Genomic DNA, 27339 nt, shown 5'->3' on the forward strand with positions numbered 1-27339 from the left:
GATAGATTGGTTATCTATGGGACTAGTCTTCTCTCAAAAGAGGAGTACTTTGCCTAACTTAGAGTGGTTGTAAGTTATCTTTTATGCTCTTTATGAGTTTAGGCTTCATCTAGCAAACAAGCTAACCAAAGATATTACCTGTAGTTCAGTGGGTGTCGTTTGTTTATGTGTTTCATAGTTGTTTTCGTTCATTTTTTTTTACATTAACAAGGATGTTAGTTTTCTCGTTTGAATTGTTTTACATTGTCTTATCGGGGCCTTTTAAAGCTGACTATGCAGTATGGGCTTTGCTCATTGTTGATGGCCATACAGTGACCTATAGTTGTTAATGTCTGTGTCAAATTTGGTCTTTTGTGGATAGTTGTCTTGTTGGCAATCATACCACATCTTCTTTTTTTATATTTGCCTACACACTCAATGCAATCAGCTGTAAATACAATAAAGCACTTTGTTGAAGCAGAAACCAATTGCACCTTTAACTTCTCTATAGCAACACTCAAAAGACTGATGGCATGCTTTACATTGATCTTTAAGCTGGAACAGAATAATGAAATACCAGGCACACCTGTTCTTCTACAATAACAACAGAACTCTCTTTTCAAGTCATGTTGCAAAAATGTCTAGTCCTGCATATTTATTGTAAGCCTCAAAAAGGTCAAACCAGATGCTCTGCAGGGCACAGCTTTATACGACAGCAGAGGTTGAACCCTGAACAGTTCGGGCAAGTATGGGCACAACATTTAAGCTTGATACAGCTCTGAATTTTTTGCCAAGTTTTTTTCTGTCCGATATCATAGAGTTAGCATGTCGTTGCTTTCTTAACGTCTAGTGTTTTCTGTCCAATATCATTGGTATCTTACTGTCAAGTGTTTTCTGTTCATTATCAAACGATTTTTGACATTTGTTGAGTGGCCCTTGAACTAGCACATCCTGGACATGAATGCAGTGTCTCGTGAATAAATAAGTCACAGTCCACACAATAAATTTGTTGACATTTTTCACACATGTATACCTACAAGAATTTATGATAATTTTTTAAATCATACAAAATAAATTGAATTTTTGGTGTTGGTGAGAGGTTTTCAATCTTTTTTGCTAAATTCGGTTATGCTCAAGATATATTGTGTTTAAAATAATGATCTTAATTATTAAACAGCCCTAATAAGATTCTATTTTAATTTACAATTCTTCAGTCCTACAGTGTGCTGTCATTTTAAGAAAATTCTATTCATATTATATTTAAAGTTTAAAGACATACAATCATTTAACTTTAAGGGCAGAAGAGTAGGGTGTTTCCTACTAAATAATTTTGATTTAAAACTTTGAAGAAAATAAATTTTGATCAAGGAGAATGAAAACATATTGGCATGGAATTTAATGTTTAGTTCTAAAAATTTTACCACACTTTGCACAACAAATAAATAATTTGATGCATGTATGGTATGAAAAAAAAATAAAACCATACTCCCATCCCCCTTAATGTTAAATGATTGTTCTCTAAGCATAACACAGTAATTAATGTAAAAACACATATTTAAAAATACTAATTATAATTGGACCACAGATGAATTATCACGTTGTGATTGGTTAAACGCCGTCACTTGGGGACTCCATATGAGACCGTATGGGGTTAGTGAGTTTCATATGGGGTTCATGACGCGTTAATGGCGACGTCATCTATCAATGTTGTTGTGTTTCATTGTTTATTTTTCAAGAAAACGCAGCAGAAAAAGTCCAGCGTTCGATAAATTTGTTATACGGTTAACTACCGACCCCCTACGGATCCATAGAGGGTGAATAAAATTCATAGGGGACTCGGCTTCCGGCCTCACCCCCTATGGATTTTACTTACCCTCTATGGATTCGTATGGGGTCAGTAGCGAACCATATAACTTATAATATGAACATAGTGAATCAATCAGGTAATAAAAATGATCTACTTACGGTTTGCTTCTTGAATTCTACTCTACATGAGTAACACATTCTACAAATAAAAAAAAATGAGTAAGTATTGTTATTTATGTAAAACTCATTTTATTGACTTTGCTTTTTGTTCATTTGAAATAATACAAAGGATAAATTAACATGTGCTTAGAAATTACACTGTTAATCAAAGAACAAAACAACATTATAAGACCCTTTGCATTAAAACAATAGGCCCCTTCACGATTAGTTCGGCCATATTGGATAGGGAGCAAATGTTTTTGAAAAAGGTGGAAATAGTATGAAAGTATGGGACACCATTTTTACCTCCATTATGAAATTCTGCTCCCTATCCAATATGGTCGAAATAACCATGAAGGGACCTATTTGTCTTTACAAAACTTAATCAATAAAAAGTTCTTGAACTATTTATTTTTTTCATCATACCAGATTTGTTCAGCTGGTCTTAAAAGTGGGTCTCATAAGGGTCAAAGTGTGACGCGGGATTGCCGATTTTTGTAAGTGTGACAAGTGAAAGTCAAATTATTGTGCCCTGAAAATGGGAAATGAAGTATTGCGGGACACAGGAAATTACAAAAAATGAGAATTGCTTACATTCATAGTGTAAGCGGGATACGGGAATCTGACAAAACAGTAAGCGGGATCCGGTTTCAGAACCCCCCAATGAGACCCCCTTTAAAGTTCTTACTCTACAATAGCTGATATGGACCAAAAACAGGAATGGACTTTTAAAATAACAGCTCAATCATGTCACATTCCTAATGTATAAATCAAGCCTTATTCTCTTTATCTGTCTTACGATACAAGATATTTGTAAATTATGATACAGATACAATCCATACTTACATATTTCCATACTCTGAGTTCATGTCAGATGGTATTTCTTTAAATGGTTCTAATGGGAACAAATGATGGTATGATCTGGCTAAATGTGGTGCTGATACCAAGGTTAGTCCTGAAATAGTGGAAATTGATATAATCAAAAATTGGGAATTAGTCCATTTGACACAGATGATGTCCCCTTACATATCATATAAAATCATTAAGGGACACAACTGAAGAATCATATAAGTGACACTACCCAAATTTGATCTGATTTTTGTGGTAATAAGTATATCAGTTTTCTTGTTTGAATTGTTTTACATTGTCATATCAGGGCCTTCTATAGCTGACTATGCGGTATGGGCTATGCTTATTGTTGAAGGCTGTACAGTGACCTATAGTTGTCAATTTCTGTGTCATTTTAGTCTCTTGTGGAGAGTTGTCTCATTGGCAATCATACCACATCTTCTTTTTTATATTCTTGTGAATAAGTATCACAACATTTTGTTGAGGCAAACTAAAGTAATAGAATGGAAACAAAAAAATCAGCAATTTTTATGTTTAATATGGAGCATAAGGTAGTTCACAGTATTTACTTACCACATGCTTTTTCTACAGGTATTTCACAATATTTACTTACCACATGCTTTGCATTCTACAGGTAGTTCACAATATTTACTTACCACAGGCTTTACATTCTACAGGTAGTTCACAATATTTACTTACCACAGGCTTTACATTCTACAGGTATTTCACAATATTTACTTACCACATGCTTTGCATTCTACAGGTAGTTCACAATATTTACTTACCACAGGCTTTACATTCTACAGGTAGTTCACAATATTTACTTACCACATGCTTTGCATTCTACAGGTAGTTCACAATATTTACTTGCCACATGCTTTACATTCTACAGGTAGTTCACAATATTTACTTACCACAGGCTTTACATTCTACAGGTAGTTCACAATATTTACTTGCCACATGCTTTACATTCTACAGGTAGTTCACAATATTTACTTACCACATGCTTTGCATTCTACAGGTAGTTCACAATATTTACTTTTACATTGTGGACAAAAGTAACCACTTCCTCCAAATCCTTCATTAGTTTTACTGTCTAAATGGCTGAAAGACAGAAAAAAATGTATTTGTAAAAATAACAAATCTATCCAAATTCTTCATCAGTGTAACTGTTTAAATGGCTAAAAGAAAGAAGAAAAAAATATAACAAAAAATAAGGAATCCTTCAAAATTTTTTAAAACTGTCTAAATGACTGAGAGAAAATAATATTACATTCATATTTATATGACAATATTTATAACTCCACCAAATCAAGGTTTACAGTAAAAAATAAACTAATACAAAACATTGTTCTGTATTGGTATTTTATTAGTAGGTTTTAATATAACCTTCTTCCTTCACTTTGGAAACAAAACCTTGTTCTTATTGCAATAGAACAATGGCTGCATGTGACATGTGTGATTGACGTCACAATTGAAATTACAGCTTCGGTTGTATTTGAACCAAAAAAAAATGGATATTTGTGTTGATGCAGCTACATGTATCTGTTCATTTTTTTTTATTGTGAAACTGTTGATTTTCTACATTGTTTTGACTTAATAAAAACAAAATGGATGACTTTCGAACCTAGATTATACACCTGTTTTGAAGTACAATAATTCTAAATTTTCCTATAAGTATCGAAATAATTTTATCATTCCATTCTCTATTCTCATTTCAACATGGGTAGGCATTATATTTCAGGGTGAGGAGGCAGGGTTTGGTTGCTGGGAATTTGCCCAAAACATGCAAAAGTTTGTCATCGGGTGAAAAAAACGTCAATTTTGATGAATTTTTGTCCTTTAACTTGACCTCATAGACCCAGGGATGCTGGTATAGATATCCAGCAGAAGTCTGCATGTAGTATGGACCCCAATTAATAAATTGAACCCAACAGTTGTTAGGTGGGAGTGAATTTGATCTTGGTTCAGCACTCTAAAGAAGGTCATTTGGACCCAAAAAAATACAGAATTTCACGGTTTTTAACTTTAAATGGACCCATAACCAGAAGTAGTCATTATCTATGGGTATTTCAATAATAATTACAATCAGTAGTTATATGTCTGAAGGTTTGCACTATTTTAGCAAGTTTAAGGCCTCTGAACTTCCTGTGTAGGGCACAGAAGGGAAGCCACCCCCTCCAGAAAACTGAGTTTCATCTGATTGCAATTTTCCAAGTCTGTATTTGTGCTAAAAATGGAATTTATACATGAGAAACATGACAATAGATAGTCCCAAGTTGATGGAACATGCATAACTTTCGAAATAAGTATCATAAAGCTGACTTCTAAAAGTATGGAACACTGTTGGAGGCAAATAACAATGCTTTGCATTGGGTACACCCATCAAATGAGGGGCACAGCACGGTAAGGGTTAAACAGTTAACAAATCCAGGATTTAGAACTTTTTTTTAACTGGCCAGTCTATTGATGTAGACATATCTTACAGGGTGTCCTATTTTGTATATTCTCTTCACAAATTGGTTTTTATTTGGCCTTTTCAGAAATGCATCTCTTATCGTGAGAAATAAATACTAGTAAATTGAAGTTATAGCAACTCATTCCTCAATAACCTTTTACTCACCACATGCACATTGAAGGCATTTCTTCTTTCTCTTTAGATCCTCCTAACAGATGGTGAGGAAAACCTATAAGAAAAAGGTCTGAATCAGTCATTTTAAATCCTACATCTGGTGACCAATAGATATTTATTTAAAAAACTATCATAAATAAACAAGTGAAACTGCGAGCTTCTGCTCACTGATGATACCCCCGCGGCAAGTGGATAATATTAATAGTGTAAAAATATGCAAGTGTTCAGTAAACAGGAAGTTGTCGAGTGATGAATCTGAAAACGCATCACACGGTATAGCTGACTAATATAAATCCTGAAACCAAATTTCAGAAATCCTTGTATTGTAGTTCCTGAGAAAAATGTGACGAAAATTTTCAACTTGGCTACATGTATCATGTGTAAAATCATACAAGTGTTCGGTAAACAGGAAGTTGTCAAGTGATCAATCTGAAAACGCATCACACAGTATAGCTGACTTAGATAAATCCTGAAACCAACTTTCAGAAATCCTTGTATTGTAGTTCCTGAGAAAAATGTGACGAAAATTTTCAACTTGGCTACATGTATCATGTGTAAAATCATACAAGTGTTCGGTAAACAGGAAGTTGTCAAGTGATCAATCTGAAAACACATCACACGGTATAGCTGACTTAGATAAACCCTAAAACCAAATTTCAGAAATCCTGGTATTGTAGTTCCTGAGAAAAATGTGACGAAAATTTTCAACTTGGTTATCATGTGTAAAATCATACAAGTGTTCGGTAAACAGGAAGTTGTCAAGTGATCAATCTGAAAACGCATCACACGGTATAGCTAACTTAGATTAACCCTGAAACAAAATTTCAGAAATCCTTGTATTGTAGTTCCTGAGAAAAATGTGACGAAAGTTTCATGGGATGGACTGACGGACTGACTGACGGATGGACTGACAGACAGAGGTAAAACAGTATACCCCCCCTTTTTTAAAGCGGGGGTATAATAAGAAATGGTGAATGTGCCAATGGGATACAGATGATGCCCCAGCTTGCATATCATATAAAGTTAAAAAGGGGCATTATTGAAGAACAGTAAAAGGGAAGCTACCGAAATTTATAATTGATCTGAGTTCTGTGGTAATGAGTAACTAGAGGCTCTAAAGAGCCTGTGTCGCTCACCTTGGTCTATGTGAATATTAAACAAAGGAAGCAGATGGATTCATGACAAAATTGTGTTTTGGTGATATGTTTGTACATCTTACTTTACTGAACATTTTTGCTGCTTACAATTATCACTATCTATAATGAACTTAAACCAGTAGTTTCTGTCGAAAATGTAACCGGTAGTAAAATTTTACAAATTTTATGAAAATTGTTAAAAATTGACTATAAAGGACAATAACTCCTTAGGGGGTCAATTGACCATTTTGGTCATGTTGACTAATTTGTAAATCTTACTTTGCTGAACATTTTTGCTGTTTACAGTTTAACTCTATCTATAATAATATTCAAGATAATAACCAAAAACAGCAAAATTTTCTTAAAATTACCAATTCAGGGACAGCAACCCAACAACGGGTTCTCTGATTCAACTGAAAATTTCAGGGCAGATAGAACATGACCTGATGAACAATTCAACCCCCGTGTCAGATTTGCTCTAAATGCTTTGGTTTTTGAGTTATAAGCCAAAAACTGCGTTTTACCCCTATGTTCTATTTTTAGCCATTGCGGCCATCTTGGTTGGTTTGGCGGGTCACGCCACACATTTTTAAAACTAGATACCCTAATGATGATTGTGGCCAAGTTTGGATTCATTTGGCCCAGCAGTTTTAGAGGAGAAGATTTTTGTAAAAGATATATAAAATTTACGAAAAATGGTTAAAAATTGACTTTAAATGGCAATAACTTCTAAAGGGGCCAACTGACCATTTTGGTCCTGTTGACTTATTTGTAAATCCTACTTTGTTGAACATTATTGCTGTTTACAGTTTATCTCTATCTATAATAATATTCAAGATAATAACCAAAAACAGCAAAATTTCCCTAAAATTACCAATTCAGGGGCAGCAACCCAACAACCGGGTGTCTGATTCATCTGAAAATGTCAGGGCAAATAGATCTTGACCTGATAAACAATTTTACCCTTTGACAGATTTGCTCTAAATGCTTTGGTTTTTGAGTTATAAGCCAAAAACTGCATTTTACCCCTATGTTCTATTTTTAGCCATGGCGGCCATCTTGTTTGGTTTGGCGGGTCACGTCACACATTTTTTAAACTAGATACCCCAATGATGATTGTGGCCAAGTTTGGTTTCATTTGGCCCAGTAGTTTCAGAGGAGAAGATTTTTCTAAAAGTTAACGACGACGGACGATGACGACGGACGCCAAGTGATGAGAAAAGCTCACCTGGCCCAAAGGGCCAGGTGAGCTAAAAATGTATTGTGTGTATAAAGTTTCATAAAATTTGGCCAAGGCAAATTTAAATTAGAGAACGGATACGAAAAATTAAGCAAATTGCAGCAAGTCAGGTTAAGCATGTTAAGGTGTACTCAATTATGTTTCATATAAATTGTTTTAGCATTAGGACTTCCCATTTTTTTCTGAGACAAAATATATTGTATAATTTTCTCAATGGAAATTAAATGACCAAGCCCCTTCAGTCATAACTCTAGAACAGTTAAAGTGATGCCACTAAAATTTAAACTTGATCTGAATTTTGTGGTAATAAGCATTGTGTATAGGTTCCTTACATTTGGTTGAGGCTAACTTAAGTTAGAAAACAGAAACTAACTTTTGGACATATGTATGGACAGTTAGACATAAAAGGGTGAAGCTTAATGCCAACTCCTTTATGGCGGGGCATAAAAGGATCACTTTGAATGAGAAAGTAATTTTGCATCAAATTTAATTTTAATAAATTGCTTCGCTTAGCACAGCCTGATATGACTGCAGATTGGTTGTATGCTGCATTAGCACAACAAGGCTATATCCCGGCGAGGTATGACTGCAGAGTTTGAACCTCGAACAGCTGGTGCAAACTTGGACACAATATTCAAGCTTGATTTTGGATTGTGATCAAATTTTGACATAGTATAGGTTTCTGACACAAAATAAAAGGCAAGATCCTACAAATAACAATACTATGCAATTAAAGATTCTTCTTGAAATTTAAAAAAAAATTGAGACCCTTAGAAAAATTGGAACCCCCCCAAACTTTTTAAATCCCCCCTTTGAGCAATTATCCCCACACTCAATCCAAGCCTTTCCTTTGTAGTAGTTCACCTTGTAGTACAATTTCAGAAAGAACCATACACTCACACACAAGTTATTGGTCAGAAACAACAAACATGCTTGTTTTGGGCCACTTTTGGCCCTTAATTCCTAAACTGTTGGCACCATGACCCCCAAAATGAATCCAAAACGTCTACTTGTAGTCTTTAACATTGTGGGATATTTTCAGAGCAATTGAAATACTTATACACAAGGTATTCAGTATTATCCTGAAAGTAGAAACATTCTTGTTTCTGCCCCTTTTCGGCCCCTTATTCCTAAAAGGTTGGAACTATCATCCCCAAAATCAATCCCAAGCTTCCCTTAGTGATATTGAACCATCTTATCAAATTTCATAGAGATCCATTTGCTTACTGGTTAACTAAAGTTATTATCAGGTAACAAAATGTGTCTTTGTAAGACAACATCATACCATTATAAAATCCCCAAAAAATGTTGGCGGTTATGTTTTGCTGAACTTTTTTTTAACTTAGTTTATGTCTGAGCAAACTTACCCATTCTTATTAAAGATGCCTCTGTATTAGCCTGTAAAAATTACAATACATATATATATCTTTATTTGATGTTTGAAGGTAATAGTTAATACATATAATTATACCAAATTATTTCATTATAAATTTTTAATTTTTTTAAAGTACTAAAGCACTAAAGTAGGCTTGTCAAGCTTTTACTGAAATCCTATGACATTCACAGTCAAATAAAAGTACCAATTTCTATTTGTTTCAAGGGTATACAGAATTAAGCATAGCTAAAACAAGCATATAAGCACTGTTAAAGTTTTAAGAATAAAGACTGTTTATACAGATATATTTACTTTAACATGTTTAAGCACTGTTTTAAAAAGTCCAGGCATATTTGGTTAAGCACTGCTTTTGGGCTGTTTCATGTTGGCCAGTTTTTATTGGTGGAGAAAGGCAGAGTCCCTTGAGCCAACCGCCTACCTCTGATAGAAAAACTGACAATCCTAGTCAATTAAGATTGGAGTCGAGTCCACCTGCATAATCAGGGTTCACACTCACAACCTCAGTGCTGAATAGCTAGTATTTACAGCAGAAACTACTTTGAGACCACTCAGCCACCAAAGCCCTTTATAACATATAGTAATAATGCTTACTGTAGCAGGTGGAGGATCTATATGTTGCAGCAGTAAATCCTTGAAATGGTTTTCATCTAGGATAACATTATAAAGACCTGCAAAACATGTGTAAAATGAAGAATGATATACTTAAACTATATTTAAAGTACCGTACTGTAGATTCTTTATTATAAGTGGAATGCCAATTTTTTTAAATTTCATGGGTATTGGAAATCTACAAATTAAATAAATTGATTCACTGAGTGCAGCTGGATTAGACCGCTGTACAGAGGTCCAACCCTGAACAGTTGAGGCAAATAAGGACACAATATTCGGGCTCGATACAGTTCTGAATTTTGATCGTACTTGACACATAATTAGTTACTGACACACAATAACTGTAGTCAAAGAACTTAGAATTGGTTAAAGGATTTGAATTTGATTTCAATTTTTTCGTTTTTGTGCAACACTATGCTGTTGTGAATTGACGACATTTAAGCTTTTTTCTTGACCCAGAAGATCCAGGAATGCTGATATAGGTTTCCAGCTGTAGTCTGCATGTAGAGTGGACCCAGTTAACAAATTGACTGCAACAATGTTATCTTGGTTCATCAGACTTAATAAGGTCATTTGGACCAAAATAACGAAAGTTCTCGATTTTTTCCTTCAACTGGACCTGAAAACAGGAGTGGTCATTTCCTATGCTTGTTTCAATAACAATTATGATCAGTAGTTATATGCCTAGGGGTTTGCACTATTTTCATGATTTTTGCAAGTTTTAGGGCTCTGAACTTCCTGTGTGAGGCACCAAAGGGAAACCCACTCCTCCAGAAAATCCAGTTTTATCCAAATTGGAATGAGCTCAAAATTCAATTTATACATGTAAATTAGAAACACAACACTAGATAGCCTCAGGTGGAGGGAACATCCATAAATTTCAAAATAAGTATCATACATTTTGGCTTCTAAAAGTATGGAAAGCCATTGTAGTCAAATAACGGTGATTTGGGTGTGCCCATCATATGATGGTCACAGCATGGTAAGGGTTAAGATGCAATTTCTGATTTTTTATTTAATGGGCTTTTTATGTGTCATATATTTGTTTTTTGTTCATTTTTTTTGCATAAATAAGGCCGTTTGTTTTCTCGTATGAATTGTTTTACATTGTCTTATCTGGGCCTTTTATAGCTGACTTTGCTCATTGTTGAAGGCAGTACGGTGACCTATAGTTGTTAATGTCTGTGTCATTTTGGTCTTTTGTGGATAGTTGTCTCATTGGCAATCATACCACATCTTCTTTTTTATATTTTATATATGTTATTAAAAAGAAATATATTTGAAAAGAACTAATTTCAAATTTGTTTATAGAAATATCATTTGCATGTGTATATACATGTTTTGACCAATTTATGTTTTTGCTTTAACTAACCGAGAAAAATTGATTCTTTTTTTAGCAATGTTAAACAGTAACAATTCTCAAATAATTGCACCTACCATTAGTATCCATACAAAGCTTTTTACAGACCCTGATTTCTGCAGCAAGACCAATTACAGAACATCTTATATTTGTATCTTTCATTGTCTGTAAAGAGAAATCAATTTAATGGATGGAGATAAATTAAACTAATATTAGGCCAAATAAATTGATATACATCATGTGCATGTGTGTTTCCTTTAAACGAATTTGGGTAGGTAGGTAGGGATTTTTTTACATTGAGTCTATGGGAGAGAATTTCTGACTTTAACAGTGCTAAATGAAAAATGAAAAAAAAACTTTAAGGTAGGCTATTTGTTAGCTAAAAATGTAGGGTAGGAAGAGAATTAGGAAACACAAATTTATATTTTATTTTTGTTTGGCCTTAATTGGAAATTCATTCAAGGAAACTCAGCAGATCCGTCTACTCAGGACAATCAACAGTAAAAAAAACAATTATAGGCTAAAAACAGGTTAGGGTTAGAAATCTATGATTTTTAAAACTAAGGATTATACTGGAACCTACAGCTGGAAGTAGTAGTCCAAAGCTCCAAATATTTGAGTCACACCAAAAGATAGTATCACTTACACCACACTCCTAATCGTAATTTTTCTTTGACATAAAGTTGACAGAACATGGCTTAATTTTGTAATCACTCTAGACTTTAAACTAAATAAGATTAACATTTGGATAGAGAGTTGACTCAGTGGCACTCATACCACATCTTTCTATATGATATTTGCTATTGTTTTTTCTGGGACCCCAATTTTTTTTTACCTTCATAATGACTGTCATACAGACAATAGTACTATAATAAATTGTGTGTAGAATGTTGTGATGGCAAGTATCTACATATAAAAGCTACTGTGAACTCATTTATATTCAGGGGTATCAATTCTCTTGCATATTTGATTCGTGATGTTGCCAATCACTGCATAAAAAGCCATAGAAAACTTTTGGAACATTTGAATTCGTGGTTCATCTGTCTGTACCCACCAAACCAACCGAAATTGGTATCCAACTAATGATAATGAATCCAAAGAATATGTACAAAATACATTTCGAGAAAAAGTAAAAAATATAAAGACAGATTTATCAAGGGTATCACCAGCCCAGTAGTCAGCATTTTTGTGCTGACATGAATTATCATTGATCTGGTTATACAGTAGATTCCACTTAATTGCATACCACTTAATAGCATAATTCGGTTAATTGCATACTTTTCTCCTGCACAAAACCATTTCCCATTCATCTAATGTTAAATTGTACTGTTATATGCATAGCCCCACAAGTGGCATTTCGGTTAATTGCATAGAAAATAATCGCCAGCTAGATATGCTTAGTTAAAACTGACGATATTTTTGACCGGAAACCGCAATTTGGTAAGTATATTTTTCTTGAATGCATCATAATTTTTGATATTATTTCACATTTACTTCTGTGTTATTTAAATAAAGTTTTAAAACAGTTTCTTTCGTGTTTATATGATTATAAAAAAGAACTCGTTGTGTACACAGGTAAAGTTTCCCATATTCTATTTTAAGCCTCGAGGTCATAAAAATGTCAATCAGCTGATTGTTGTAAAAACACAACCATTCTATGATCTTCTATCTCAAAAGGTGTTAATTATTGATTGCTTTTCAAACATTGTTCATAGATTACATTTTGGGTGTATTTTTAAAACAATAACGCCTGCTAATGATCGATCATTATCCCAATAACCAATCTCGTAATTTGGCTAGGGGTGATCTACATTTATGTTAAATATTACAGGGCATTTATATATGGTTGAAGAATTTCATACATCAATCTTTCATTTTTAATATTTTTTAAAAGAACATTAACTTAAAATTATTATATTTTCTCACTTTCAACACTCGTGTCAAGCAAATAACCCGTGCAGGGCCCCATTACCTGTTAACTGCTTTGCATATATCCGAAACTAACGAGGTTAAAGTAACAGTGTGACATCACTGTGCAATCGGTAAATACTGCATATTAAAGGCAGTTCATTACACATTTATTGTATCAAATGATTATAAACTATGTAGCATTGTTCAACAGTTTGTTTTAATCAAAGCGTAACAATATAATTTGTACATCCGGGTCATAGAAACAAATATATTTTTAGAACAATTTTATTTTCGTATCTCAGGTAAAGGAAAAGTCAGTACATAAATAAACTAAAACTAAATGTGTTTATTAACTTTATTGAAAGAATAAACAATGAAATAAAATGCATGACACTAGACAAATAACTTTTATTAGAATAAATAATCATTCAATATGTTGTAAGTGGATTATGGACGTTCATCTTTCTTCAGGATTTTCTTTACTGATCTGCACTATCGATGTTATTTGACTTCGTATTTTGGCATTTCGGATATAAGCATACTCCGCTTTATTGCATAATTTCGTCTGACAAATAGGCTATGCAAATAACCGGAATGTACTGTATATCTATAAATAAACTGTTTACAAAGTTTTGAATTTTTGAATTACTAAGGCTTTTCTACCTCAGGCATAGATTACCATAGCTTTATTTGGCAAAACTTTTAGGAATTTTGGTCCTCAATGCTCTTCAACTTCGTACTGTATTTGGCCTTTTTAACTTTTTTGGATTCCAGCGTCACTGATTAGTCTTTTGTAGACGAAACACGTATCTGGCGTATATACAAAATTTAGTCCTGGAATCTATGATGAGTTTATTTACCTGAATTGTTTCCATGACATTACCAGGATCACATGTTGTCAAACTTCCAAAAATGATCAAAACTTCACGACTCGCATGGCCTGGCATATTTCTGAAATTGAGATCATAAACACAAATAAACCAGATGCTCCGCAGGGCGTAGCTTTATACGACCGCAGAGGTTGAACCCTGAACGGTTGGGGAAAGTATGGACACAACATTCAAGCTGGATTCCGCTCTAAATTTGGATTGTGATTAAATAGTTGACACAGCATAGGTTTCTGACACAGAATAAATGTATTCAAATGAACTTAAAATTTTTGTTTTCTCTTAGAGCAATTCACTATGCTGTTGAATAATAATCCTCTCAAAAAAATGTTTGAAGAAATTTTCTTTTTATTTATGAAATTTCAAATGAGAAAAATTTAACCCAATTTTTTATTCACATCCCCCTTTCCCTTATTCCAAAACTTATTTCAATTAAAATATTCTAATGGAGTTTGCAACAATTACTACTCATTTAAATACATGATGTAAAAAAACTGCTTGTTATCACTGAATGGTAAAGATTATTTAAATTTATAAGTTGGTAGTAAAAAGTGAATATACATTGTATATTGTATATAACAAAGATTTAAGTTGATTCTGGACAAAGAAAGATAACTCCAATTAAAAAAAATTCTTGCAGATATTTCTTGCTTACTATACTGGACAAAGAAAGATAACTCTTAATTAAAAAGAAATTTGCTATTTCACGATATTGTGAAATTAGATATTTCTTGCCATTGCACAATACTGTGCAATTGAAAAGACTTGCTATTGCACAATACTTAATATAATAATTTTAGATCCTGATTTGGACCAACTTGAAAACTGGGCCCATAATCAAACATCTAAGTACATGTTTAAATTCAGCATATCAAAGAGGCCCAAGAATTTAATTTTTGTTAAAATCAAACTTAGTTTAATTTTGGACCCTTTGCACTTTAATTTAGACCAATTTTAAAACTGGACCAAAAATTAAGAATCTACATACACAGTTAGATTTGGCATATCAAAGAACCCCAATTATTCAATTTTTGATGAAATCAAACAATGTTTAATTTTGGACCCCGATTTGGGCCAACTTGAAAACTGGGCCAATAATCAAAAATCTAAGTACATTTTTAGATTCAGCATATCAAAGAACCCCAAGGTTTCAATTTTTGTTAAAATCAAACTAAGTTTAATTTTGGACCCTTTGGACCTTAATGTAGACCAATTTGAAAACGGGACCAAAAATTAAGAATCTACATACACAGTTAGATTCAGCATATTAAAGAACCCCAATTATTCAATTTTGATGAAATCAAACAAAGTTTAATTTTGGACCCTTTGGGCCCCTTTTTCCTTAACTGTTGGGACCAAAACTTCCAAAATCAATACCAACCTTCCTTTTATAGTCATAAACCTTGTGTTTAAATTTCATAGATTTCTATTTACTTATACTAACGCTATGGTGCGAAAACCAAGAAAAATGCTTATTTGGGTTCCTTTTTGGCCCCTTATTCCTAAACTGTTGGGACCGAAACTCCCAAAATCAATACCAACCTTCCTTTTGTGGTCATAAACATTGTGTTTAAATTTCATTGATTTCTATTTACTTTAACTAAAGTTATTGTGCGAAAACCAAGAATAATGCTTATTTGGGCCCTTTTTTGGCCCCTAATTCCTAAACTGTTGAAAATAAAACTCCCAAAATCATTCCCAACCTTTATTTTGTGGTTATAAACCTTGTGTCAAAATTTCATAGATTTCTATTAACTTAAACTAAAGTTATAGTGCGAAAACCAAGAAAATGCTTATTTGGGCCCTTTTTGGCCCCTTATTCCTAAAATGTTGGGACCAAAACTCCCAAAATCAATACCAGCCTTCCTTTTATGGTCATAAACCTTGTGTTAAAATTTCATAGATTTCTATTCACTTTTACTAAAGTTAGAGTGCGAAAACTAAAAGTATTCGGACGACGACGACGACGACGACGACGCCAACGTGATAGCAATATACGATGAAATTTTTTCAAAATTTGCGGTCGTATAAAAAGCAGTTAATTTTATTTTGGAAAACTTTTCTTGACATTTGGTCAAGATAACCCTCAGTTGGAAAAAGGAAACAAAAAATCAGCATTTTTTTCATTTGTAAATAAGCATTAAACATGTTAAATTACTCTGAAACCGTTAAAGTGACACCACCAAAATTCTAATTTAATCTGTGTTTTGTGGTAATAAGCATTATGTATGGTTAGTTTCATAACATTTGGTTGAGGCAAACTCAAGTAAGAAAATAGACTGAAATGAAACAAAATCAGCAATTTTTCAATTTGTAAAGGGGCACAAACAAGGGTAAAACTTAATGCCCTCTCCGCTAAGGCTGGGGCTGAAAAAGAAGCTTATACTGCATTTACTAATTTTCGTGTTGTTGTAAGTAAGTATTATATTAATTGAATTTTTATAGATTATCATCCAGTGACAAATATTTCATGCATATTTAAGAGAATAATAAAAACTTTATCATAATTTTATCTACTGTTATTTTGAATATATATGACAAAATGCCAGTACACAAATAGAGTTGCTTATTATGTAGGTAAAACATACAAACCTCAAAGTATTCCTGGCAAGTTCAAGAGAGTTTTGTAAAGATGGTTCTCCCTGACAGGTAGATTTTACTAAAGACTGTAATGTAGATACATGTCTTCTGGGATTACCTGGAATTATAGAAATATATATTGATAAGTCAGGAAAATTACCATCAGTACCTTATAAGAATATATGCCGACAGAAAATTCCTAACTTGCTCGCACTATCACATTTCGATGTTGAGTAAACTACCAAATCTGGTTCAAAATCCATATGTACTTAACAAGAATAACTTCCGTAGGACCTCCCTTACCTGCTCGCAATAACACATTTCCATGTTGAGTGAACTACCAAATTTAGTCAAAATCCTTATCTAACATATGTTTTATAATCTTCACATTGAAATTAACATGTGTACTATTTCATGCTGATTTGAACACAAATTCTCGATATATATAACTTGATTACAAAACTTAACTGAATACAGACTGAATTATTACATAAACTGACCAATAAAGAGATGGACATATAAAAAAACTCAAAAACATAAAAATCCTTTACTTGATGGTAGTAATTGGGGTAACTTTATTTAGAATAACCGTAAAAATTTGTGCTGAATGATGTTAATGCTAATTTTTGGTCCATGGCAATAAAATGCATCAGTTATTTTTTTTCTCCAAAATTGACTCTTACGATAATAATTTCAAACCTCTGAAGATCACAATAATGAAATTTTGAGGAATCACAGATAAAACTTCAACCAATTTGACGCTAATGGTAGCCAAAAACGACCGTATAAAGCCTGACAGTAAAGGGCATTACTACCCTCTTACTTACTGTAGCCTTGGCATAAAAAAGATCTATATTAAAATTATAATCAAATATGCATGCTATCTTACATGTTCTCATTGTTATCTTATTGGCTATTTATTTTAGGTATTTTTGTCATTTAGCTCTTCAACAGTTTCGGTACTTATACATTTCAGATTAAATGTTTGGTTTTGAGCGTTCCTGATGAAGGTATATTTAGAAAAGTGCTTTGAACGCATAGAATTATTAATCGTGTTGCTTTCTATTTTCTAGTCTCAATAGTTCTCAATCATATCTGTTTTCCATACAATCTGGCTATTTTCAATTTTATCATTTGAGAATAATGACAAGAGATATTAACTACCTCCAAGTTCAGCTATTTTCTCTGCTCGTTTGTTTCTTGTCCCAATCATTCCAAGCTGACTGATAGGATTCTGGTCAAAGTATTCCTCAACAAAGTGTTCAAGAAGCTAAAAATAATTATTTGAATTAAATCTGTATTTCAAATGAATTACACATACACATTCGAAAATGTTTATTTTATTATCAAAGGTATCATTTATTGTATGTGTATAATTTTCTTTTTCTATTTCTGTTTAATTTTACTTCAACTTAAAACAGGTATTTTTTTTATCTATCAGGACAAAAAATGTATAACAACAATACCAAACTCCATGTTAAATTCAAACAAGGGAAGTTCATAAAATCTGATACAATCAAACTTTATCAACTAATTTATGAAAGAGTGAAAAACGCCTGTCATATTCCTGACTTGGTACAAGCATTTTCTGAGGAAAATGATGTTTTAAACCTGGTTTTATGACAATTTAGAGCTTGACATACAGAGAGAAATAAATTTATAAATCGAAATTTTAGTAGAAGGTCAAATATTATACTATTTACTGAAATTATGTCTTCTACAAATAGGACAGATCTCACAAATTTATGAAAGTTTATACATGTATGTATCATAAATGAGACAGTGTGTCCTCCTGAATAAACTATTTTTGTTTTTATTGTTGTTGTTGTATATTGCATATTTATGTTACTGTATTTACTGCATTATATTACATGTCACCTCTGCACCTATGTATTTGGTGATGAGAATAAATAGATAAATGAGAATATGAGGACTGTAATTATAAAACCTGTTAAAGAGTTCTTACAAGACATACCTTTAGAGTTGAAATCAATCTTGTTGGTTTCAGATCTTGATCTTGCATAGATTCTGACATATCTAATATCAAAAATAAATGTCTCATCTGAAATTAATAAATAGAATAAATTTATTTCAATGAATTTTACTTAAGTTGGAACAGGTTTTCATTTGTTCTTTCTTATCTTTTACTCATACATGTATGGTCAAACATAACAAAATACTCAAGCATCTCTTATCATTAATATCCTTTAATATTGTATTCAAACTTATGCATTTAAATATTGTTATAGCCTGCAGAATTTAACATAGTATTTGTCAATACAAATCCCCTGTTTTAAAAGTTCATATATTGAAACAAAATTCTAACTGGATCTATAACTTGTTATGTGGTAAACTATAAAATAAATATTTAGACAAAATCTTAAAGCATGATGAAAAAAAGTCCTGAAAACAAATTATTTAAGTGATTTTTTTAGTCCAAGGACCATAACTCTGCACAAAATCATCTCAACAGAACAAAATTCAAATTTAAACTGTAACTCGTCATGAAAAAACTGCATATCAAAATTGCAATAATGAAAAAAATGTCTTCATGAATGACAAAAAGCTCAGAAAACTGATTATCTTAGTGTATTTATTAAGTCGTCTAAGGAACATAACTCTGCACAAAATGATCATACCGCAACAAAATTTTAACTTGATCCGTAACTTTTCATGAAACATTACACCAATCATAAAATCACTATTTTCAAATTTGACCAAAAAAATTGTGGAAAACTGATTTGCTAGACTATCTGATATTCAGACATACAGACATTCAGACAGATGGACAGTACGTAGTACAAATCTAAAGTCCCCTTCGACTTCATCAGTAGGGGACTAATAAATTGCATCTTGGTATCATAGTGTCAACTTTGAATTTTATAGATTTGAGGTTCTTACTGTAATTAGGAAAAATTCTGTTAAAAACTTAGTCTATTGACAAGAAGGCCAAATCTCCAGTTTGCAGAATTTTTTTTTATCAATTTTTCCTCCTTTCATAATTTATTTATTTAACATGTTTAAGGAGTTAATTTAGTAAAAAAAAAAAAAAAATGAAATTTTCAAGAGAAAAATGTCTATTTTCTTTTGATTTTACTTCAAATTTCAAACACATATATACCATTCTATACCACTACTTCATTTTTCTGTGAGTCACAAAAATGTATCTCCTATCCACCGGTATATATACTTACCATCCCTAACCTAACACTGCCAATTTTCTCGAGTAACCTTCTACGCTTTGCTTTGTGTACAATGTCATCAATACTTGTTTGTAGGGATCCCTCATCATCTTCACGGATTGCTTCCCTATAATGTATGTAATCTGTTATAATGAGCCCATAAAGGAAGGGATTTAAAAGACAAATGAACAATTACACTAAATGGTATGGATGTTGAATGTGTACTGGTTGCTATTTTAGCCCTAGACACATGATTTTTATACGACCGCAAATTTTGAAAAAAAATTCGTCGTATATTGCTATCACGTTGGCGTCGTCGTCTGCGTCGTCGGCGTCGTCGTCGTTGTCGTCGTCCGAATACTTTTAGTTTTCGCACTCTAACTTTAGTAAAAGTGAATAGAAATCTTTGAAATTTAAACACAAGGTTTATGACCACAAAATGAAGGTTGGTATTGATTTTTGGAGTTTTGGTCCCAACATTTTAGGAATTAGGGGCCAAAAAGGGCCCAAATAAGCATTTTCTTGGTTTTCGCACTATAACTTTAGTTTAAGTAAATAGAAATCTATGAAATTTTGACACAAGGTTTATGACCACAAAAGAAAGGTTGGGATTGATTTAGGGAGTTTTGGTTTCAACAGTTTAGGAATTAGGGGCCAAAAAAGGGCCGAAATAAGCATTATTCTTGGTTTTTGCACAATAACTTTAGTTTAAGTAAATAGAAATCAATGAAATTTAAACACAATGTTTATGACCACAAAAGGAAGATTGGTATTGATTTTGGGAGTGTCAGTCCCAACAGTTTAGGAATAAGGGGCCAAAAAGGGACCCAAATAAGCATTTTTCTTGGTTTTCACACCAAGTAAATAGAAATCTATGAAATTTAAACACAAGGTTTATGACCATAAAAGGAAGGTTGGTATTGATTTTGGGAGTTTTGGTCCCAACAGTTTAGGAAAAAGGGGCCCAAAGGGTCCAAAATTAAACTTTGTTTGATTTCATCAAAATTGAATAATTGGGGTTCTTTGATATGCCGAATCTAACTGTGTATGTAGATTCTTAACTTTTGGTCATGTTTTCAAATTGGTCTACATTAAGGTCAAAAGGGTCCAAAATTAAACTTAGTTTGATTTTGACAAAAAATGAATCGGTTGGGTTCTTTGATATGTTGAATCTAAAAATGTACTTAGATTCTTGATTATTGGCCCAGTTTTCAAGTTGGTCCAAATCTGGGTCCAAAATTAAACTTTATTTGATTTCATCAAAAATTGAATAAATGGGGTTCTTTGATATGCCAAATCTAACTGTGTATGTAGATTCTTCATTTTTGGTCCCGTTTTCAAATTGGCCTACATTAAGGTCCAAACGGTCCAAAATTAAACTAAGTTTGATTTTAACAAAAATTAAATTCTTGGGCCTCATTGATATGCTGAATCTAAACATATACTTAGATTTTTGATTATGGGCCCAGTTTTCAAGTTGGTCCAAATCAGGATCTAAAATTATTATATTAAGTATTGTGCAATAGCAAGTCTTTTCAATTGCACAGTATTGTGCAATGGCAAGAAATATCTAATTTCACAATATTGTGAAATAGCCAAATTTTTTTTAATTAGAGTTATCTTTCTTTGTCCAGAATAGTAAGCAAGAAATATCTTATTGCAAGAATTTTTTTTAATTGGAGTTATCTTTCTTTGTCCAGAATCAACTTATATCTTCGTTATATACAATATACAATGTATATTCACTTTTTACTACCAACTGATAAATTTAAATAATCTTTACCATTCAGTGATAACAAGCAGTTTTTTTTACATCTTAATATTTCATGATGTATTTAAGTGAGTAGTTATTGTTGCAATCTCCATTAGAATATTTTAATTGAGATTAGTTTTGGAATAAGGGAAAGGGGGATGTGATTAAAAAATTGGGTTCAATTTTTCTCATTTGAAATTTCATAAATAAAAAGATATTTTCTTCAAACATTTTTTCGAGAGGATTAATATTCAACAGCATAGTGAATTGCTCTAAGAGAAAACAAAAATTTTAAGTTCATTAGAACACATTCATTCTGTGTCAGAAACCTATGCTGTGTCAACTATTAAATCACAATCCAAATTTAGAGCTGAATCCAGCTTGAATGTTGTGTCCATACTTGCCCCAACCGTTCAGGGTTCAACCTCTGCGGTCGTATAAAGCTACGCCCTGCGGAGCATCTGGTTTAATCAGTTTTTATTGAACTTGAACTAGATGTCAGTAACTGCAAATACTCTCAGATTTGTTAACAAGTGTCTCTTTTGTTGTGGGGATTTAAAGAAACCCTGTTGTTTCCAGTATGTGTTTAGGTTACATTTGTACTTGTTTTTCCGCTTTGAAAAGATCTGATTATTTAAGCCCTTTTCAACTATTTTTTAGTTTGTGTACATGTAATTCCACTGTCTTAGGTAACATCATGGACATGGGTATGTGAAAGGGAGGGTTGGGCACACAAAAAAATGGTTAAACCATGCCAAATTCTATTCAAGGAACCTGTTGTGTGTTGCTAGATATCATATTTGTTTTTTTTCTTCTAAGGTTTCATTAGACTTTGCAAAGACTAGTCATAGCCCAGTGCTCTAGCTAGAAATCAAAAGGGGCAGGGTGCCAGTGGAGGGCAGGGCACTTTTTATGATGAGAAAAGGCACTGCTGATTTTTTTGTCTACGTTTCTGTGTGTATCATGAGTTAATGAATCTCTTTTTTTTTACTGTATATGTCATGTATGGTTTTTTTTTTAAATAAAGATGCTTTTCAACCCTAGTATTTATTTCATTGTTTGTGTAGTTATGAATGATATAGTACATCTTCATCCACATATTATGTTTTTACAGTTTAACTTCACTCTACCCATTATTAGAATATGTGTTTTTTTTTTTTTATCTATATCTATAATACTAAAATTACGAGGTCCAATTTGTCAGCCGTCATCACATAAAATCGATGAATCAAAGAATTCAACTTTATATATAACTAATATGGTAAAAAGGTGTAGATTACAAATTACACCACTCCAGGCCCTTTTGTTTTCCACGTAATTAGTATTGACAATAATTAAGAAGTTCCGGGTCAAGTCCGATACCGATACCAATAGTACCGATCATGATATATTCACCTGTTACCTATTGCCTTATCTGTACGTTCCGCAGCTGACAGGCGCTACACCAAACGGTGTATTCAGGATTAATATGCTATTATACACGGGTCATAATCACAGGGTTGACACTATTAAATTGTCAAATTGTTACCTATTGTAGTATTTTAATCAGTAATACTTTCTAAGATAACAATACGAATACTAAAAATCTGGACTAAAAATAAGGCGTATTATAAGGTACAGTTTTCAATTTGTTAGTGGGCATGACATAAAACAGTGAATTAAAGAATTCAACTTTATTTATAACTAATATAGGACAATGCTGTTGATTAAAAAATACTCCATTCCAGGATCTTTTGTTTTCCAAATAATTAATATTACCAATAATTGATAAGTTCCAGTTCGGCGGGTTCAAACAGAAAGATTTGAAAGCAGAGAAAATTGTGTATCTTATAATGGCATAACTTTATCAGATAACAAAAATAAAATAAGGCTTGCGCATAGTTATATACTTTAATTCAGTCACGGAAAATCGATATCACAGGTGTGTTCTAGTGTATATATAGAAATTATAGCTTTTAATACATCAAATGATCTGAAACTAAGAGCATTACTAATTTAACAATGTTTAGAACATGGATTGATAAAAGTATAATTATCAAGTAGAAATTGCAATATATATTTTTTAATATGTTCAAAGACAGTTAATATCTTTAAGCAACATTATTATGTTATTATATCATGTATATATGGACCATAATTTGGTATTCGGCCTTTGGTTTCTTTTTGTATCCTTTTTTATAAGTTCTAAAATTTTAACTTTTATTTTGTGGGAAATTGTGTTGGTGTTAGAATAGTATGAATGGAACAATTGAGTTTTTCAAGAAAAAATTAATACATTTTGATTCACCGTTTCACGACAGGAAACCAAACAGGAAACCAATCTTTATTTTCTTTATTTTGCACAATATAATTCAAAAGGCATAAATAAACACCATTACTAGTGTTACTTGCTTCATGTTAATATTCAAAATCTATATTATATTAAAATTTTTTTAAAAGTGACAGGAAACCATAAGAAACCGAAAGCATTTTTTTAGTTTTATTTTATTGCAAAATCTGCTTAAAATAATCTGAACAGTATTCTTTTTCTTCAAATCCATCTTAAATGTTAAATGTAACAGTATTATAAAACTCCTAAATATGTGCTTGTTTTGAAAACAATTAGTACAATTTATTCAGAATTTTCCATATTTTCTTCATTGATACAGGATACCATAATCGTTGTATCTTGATGTTTTGGCCAAAAAAATATATTTATATTTGGTTTTGATATTCCAGTTATATAAAATTTATTCCAAATCATTGGCAATGTAAAATTCTTTAAATCCAGTAAAGAAAAAAACTTTTAACTTTGAATTAAAATCTTTAAAATAGGCACCATGTGATATTTGTGACCTGTACACAATCTACATGGTTTCCACATTTTAACCTACTTTAGTGGGCTAAAATCAATAAAGTACTTCCTTTCAAGTCATGCCTGGTAAAAGTTTACTTTTCCTTTGACAAGTTTATTGCGTTTCTGAAAAGTGTTTGCAGAACATGAATAGAAAAAAATAATAATAAATTGTGACAAAGTTACAATCTTTGTACATTCCAAGTGTAACGGTATATTAACATGCATTTTTCATTTAATTATCTTTATTCACCTAAAATAACCAGTAATATTTACTGCTGAAGCAAAATCAATCCAACGAACATTGGCACCATGATAAGAGACGTAATTTGATTGAATTTTCCAAGGACCCTTTACATCGTTATTGGGAAACTTAGTGTGTTTAAACATCGGTCAAATCTGAAATCGATTTTGTCAAGTCATTGGGCATTTATTTTCACACAATTCGTATGTAACATTATGCACATAGGAAAAATAATAGACCCCCAGCGCAATCTCTTGAAAATTGTATTTTCCTCTTTTAAACAAGACGAAACACGTCTACAGATTATGTTTGCTAACATCCTGTTGGAAACAAAAACAATGTTTAGACCTATAGCTAGTATTTCGTACATCCGGCCGTAATGGCGTGATCACATGTTAGTCACATGTTTCATGTATGACCGGAAATGATTAGAACTTAAGGACAAAAACAATTTTAATAAATAACTGGACTTCTGTTTCGTGTGAAATGTAACGCATAACAATAACGTCATTTTCTTACTTAATTATTACGAAGATCAAAACAAGAATGTAAATCATCTCTGATTTACCTGTTTGAACATCTCGCGAGAGTTCATATTTGCATATTGTTTTTAAGAATTCTATTACAACAAAGCAGATTACATCATCTAAAATTTGCGTTACGAAATCGGACACAAAAGTCACGCCACTGTTCTTACATCTGCTACATAAATACTTATAGTTCTCTGCATTTTCTTCTCACTATTCTTATTGGTCGATGTTCTTTGTTATTTGAAAGCAAAAGTTACGAATTTGCCGGTAACGATAATCTATAAATCAGTCAGCGTTATGCTCTTCGGAAGCAAAAAGTAACGCGAGAAACGGCACAAAAATACGGTTGTAGAATCTTTGAAATTAGTATATTTCAATTTTTTTTCTAGGGAAGAGTAGCATCCACTTGTATGTTGATAAAAATAATGGCATCTTTAGATGTATAGTTACAACTTTTCTTACAGTAATTCACATTTTATCACTTTTCTATAGTTATCATGGTTATAGGAAACGGAGCCCAATAGCAAATTATGGTCCATATTCAATTGGTAATTTATTCCTTTTTTTGATACTAGATAATATTTTTAGAGCACAAATTTGTAATAAGCTTAAACAAGGGAAGTAACTCCAAAATCAATTTGCACCACGTTTGGGTTAATTAAAAACTGTGCTTTGCTAACAAGTTGAGATGGAAGGCATTTCTGTAAAGGCATAGTTTTATTCTGATGACTTAAATTCAATTCTAAAGTCATGAAAGTCTTCATTTATACACTCTTCCATTGTGACTTGGAGATCGAAAATGCCGACCCAAGCTAAACACACTCGCTGACACATTCATCAAAAGTATGACAAGAAGATACATTGTCCTAATTAAATTACCCAGTTATTAACACCTTTGAAGTCTTTATCATTATAATTGATTGTAATGACATGATTAACCTGGGGGCAATCACACAGGTGTCATATATGTAATTAACTTGGAGATCAGAAATCGATGAAACAAAATTTTACCAAAACGGCACAAGATTATTTAAAAAAAAGACGTCATGCAGAAGGGCGCGGATGAAGGCACTCAGGGCGCGGCTGAGGGCACCCAGGGCGCGGCGCCCTTCTATTTTGGGCTAGCGAGACCACTGTAGCCTAAACTCTATGTTTATACTTTGATGAATGGCATTATAGACAGTAGACTTCAACTGGGACTATTATACATATATGCATTGTACTAACAAGCTGTCAATCAAAACTTAAAATCAATAAGCTGCTAATATAAGGACAATGAAATCTCAACAGATGATCAGTTTCCTGACCCGTTATTATAATAGTCCCAGACTTTAAATGATGGTCTGATGCATGAGTTGTCAGAAAGACTTAAGACTAAAGTTCACTTTAAAGACAGCTGAAATTCAATCTCCCATACTTGAATACACCTAACTGCTATTTGTCCGCCATTACATGCATTACTGGATGGCTGCATATCTCAAAGGTTACCGTAATTTTTTTACCCCACAATAGAAAAGTGATTGTTGTCTGACGTCAATAGTTCAAGCGGGACATATTCTTGATTCAACCATGGCAGATTTCCAAAAAGCCATAAGATTGTAACACTACAAAAAAATCGCCCTATCCTGCTTCACGCTTAGGCCCTTGTCAAAATAGTTAGGACGTCTGTCATATTTTTTTTGGACGTTGGTGGGTCTCACTGGTGTCTGAGCGTGACGCGGGATTGCCGATTATTTATAAGCTTAACCCGTGAAAGTCAAATAATTGTCGTTAAAACAGGAAATGACAAAGAAATGAGAATTGCTTACGTATATATAGTGTAAGCGGGATACAGGAATTTGACAAAACAGTAAGCGGGATCCGGGATAGGAACCCCCAATGCCAATGGCAATGAGACCCACTGTCAGTGTCATAATAACATTAAAAAATGATGTCATTCTCTGTCTGACACATTTCAGGAATAATAAGTAGAAATTTACCAAGTCTTTTCATATTCTGTTTCCCATCTATATCCTTTTTCGTCTTCGTCTCCCATTTTTATTTATTTACAGCTGAGAATACTATAACAGTAGTCTCAGTTTACAGAGAAGTGTCCTATATTATTATTTTTAGTCTTTAGTTATTATTTTTTAGCACTTCGTGTGCGCGAAATTATCTCCCTTGCAGAAATAGTTTCGTAAAAGTTGCAAATTTTGAAAGATTACATTTTGTATCGCTTTATTAATAAATAATTGATATAAATTATAAAAAGAT

General features: G+C 32.5%; 1 protein-coding gene across 1 annotated transcript; it reads right to left on the minus strand.

Annotated features, from left to right (window-relative positions):
• Window positions 1–349: 349 nt before the first annotated feature.
• LOC134693241 (general transcription factor IIH subunit 2-like) lies at window positions 350–27238 on the minus strand. The gene is made up of 14 exons (XM_063553985.1): window positions 27066–27238; window positions 19739–19853; window positions 18520–18606; window positions 17709–17814; window positions 16557–16662; window positions 13938–14028; window positions 11244–11331; window positions 9789–9865; window positions 9169–9199; window positions 5417–5480; window positions 3794–3897; window positions 2791–2899; window positions 1945–1984; window positions 350–1012 (listed from the first exon to the last, which is right to left on the minus strand). Exons 1-14 carry the CDS (start codon window positions 27119–27121, stop codon window positions 884–886), a joined length of 1203 nt encoding a protein of 400 aa, XP_063410055.1. The 5' UTR covers window positions 27122–27238; the 3' UTR covers window positions 350–883.
• Window positions 27239–27339: the final 101 nt, after the last annotated feature.

The sequence above is a fragment of the Mytilus trossulus genome, chromosome 12, assembly GCF_036588685.1.
Source record: "Mytilus trossulus isolate FHL-02 chromosome 12, PNRI_Mtr1.1.1.hap1, whole genome shotgun sequence".
In the NCBI taxonomy this organism is placed as follows: Eukaryota; Metazoa; Mollusca; class Bivalvia; order Mytilida; family Mytilidae; genus Mytilus; species Mytilus trossulus.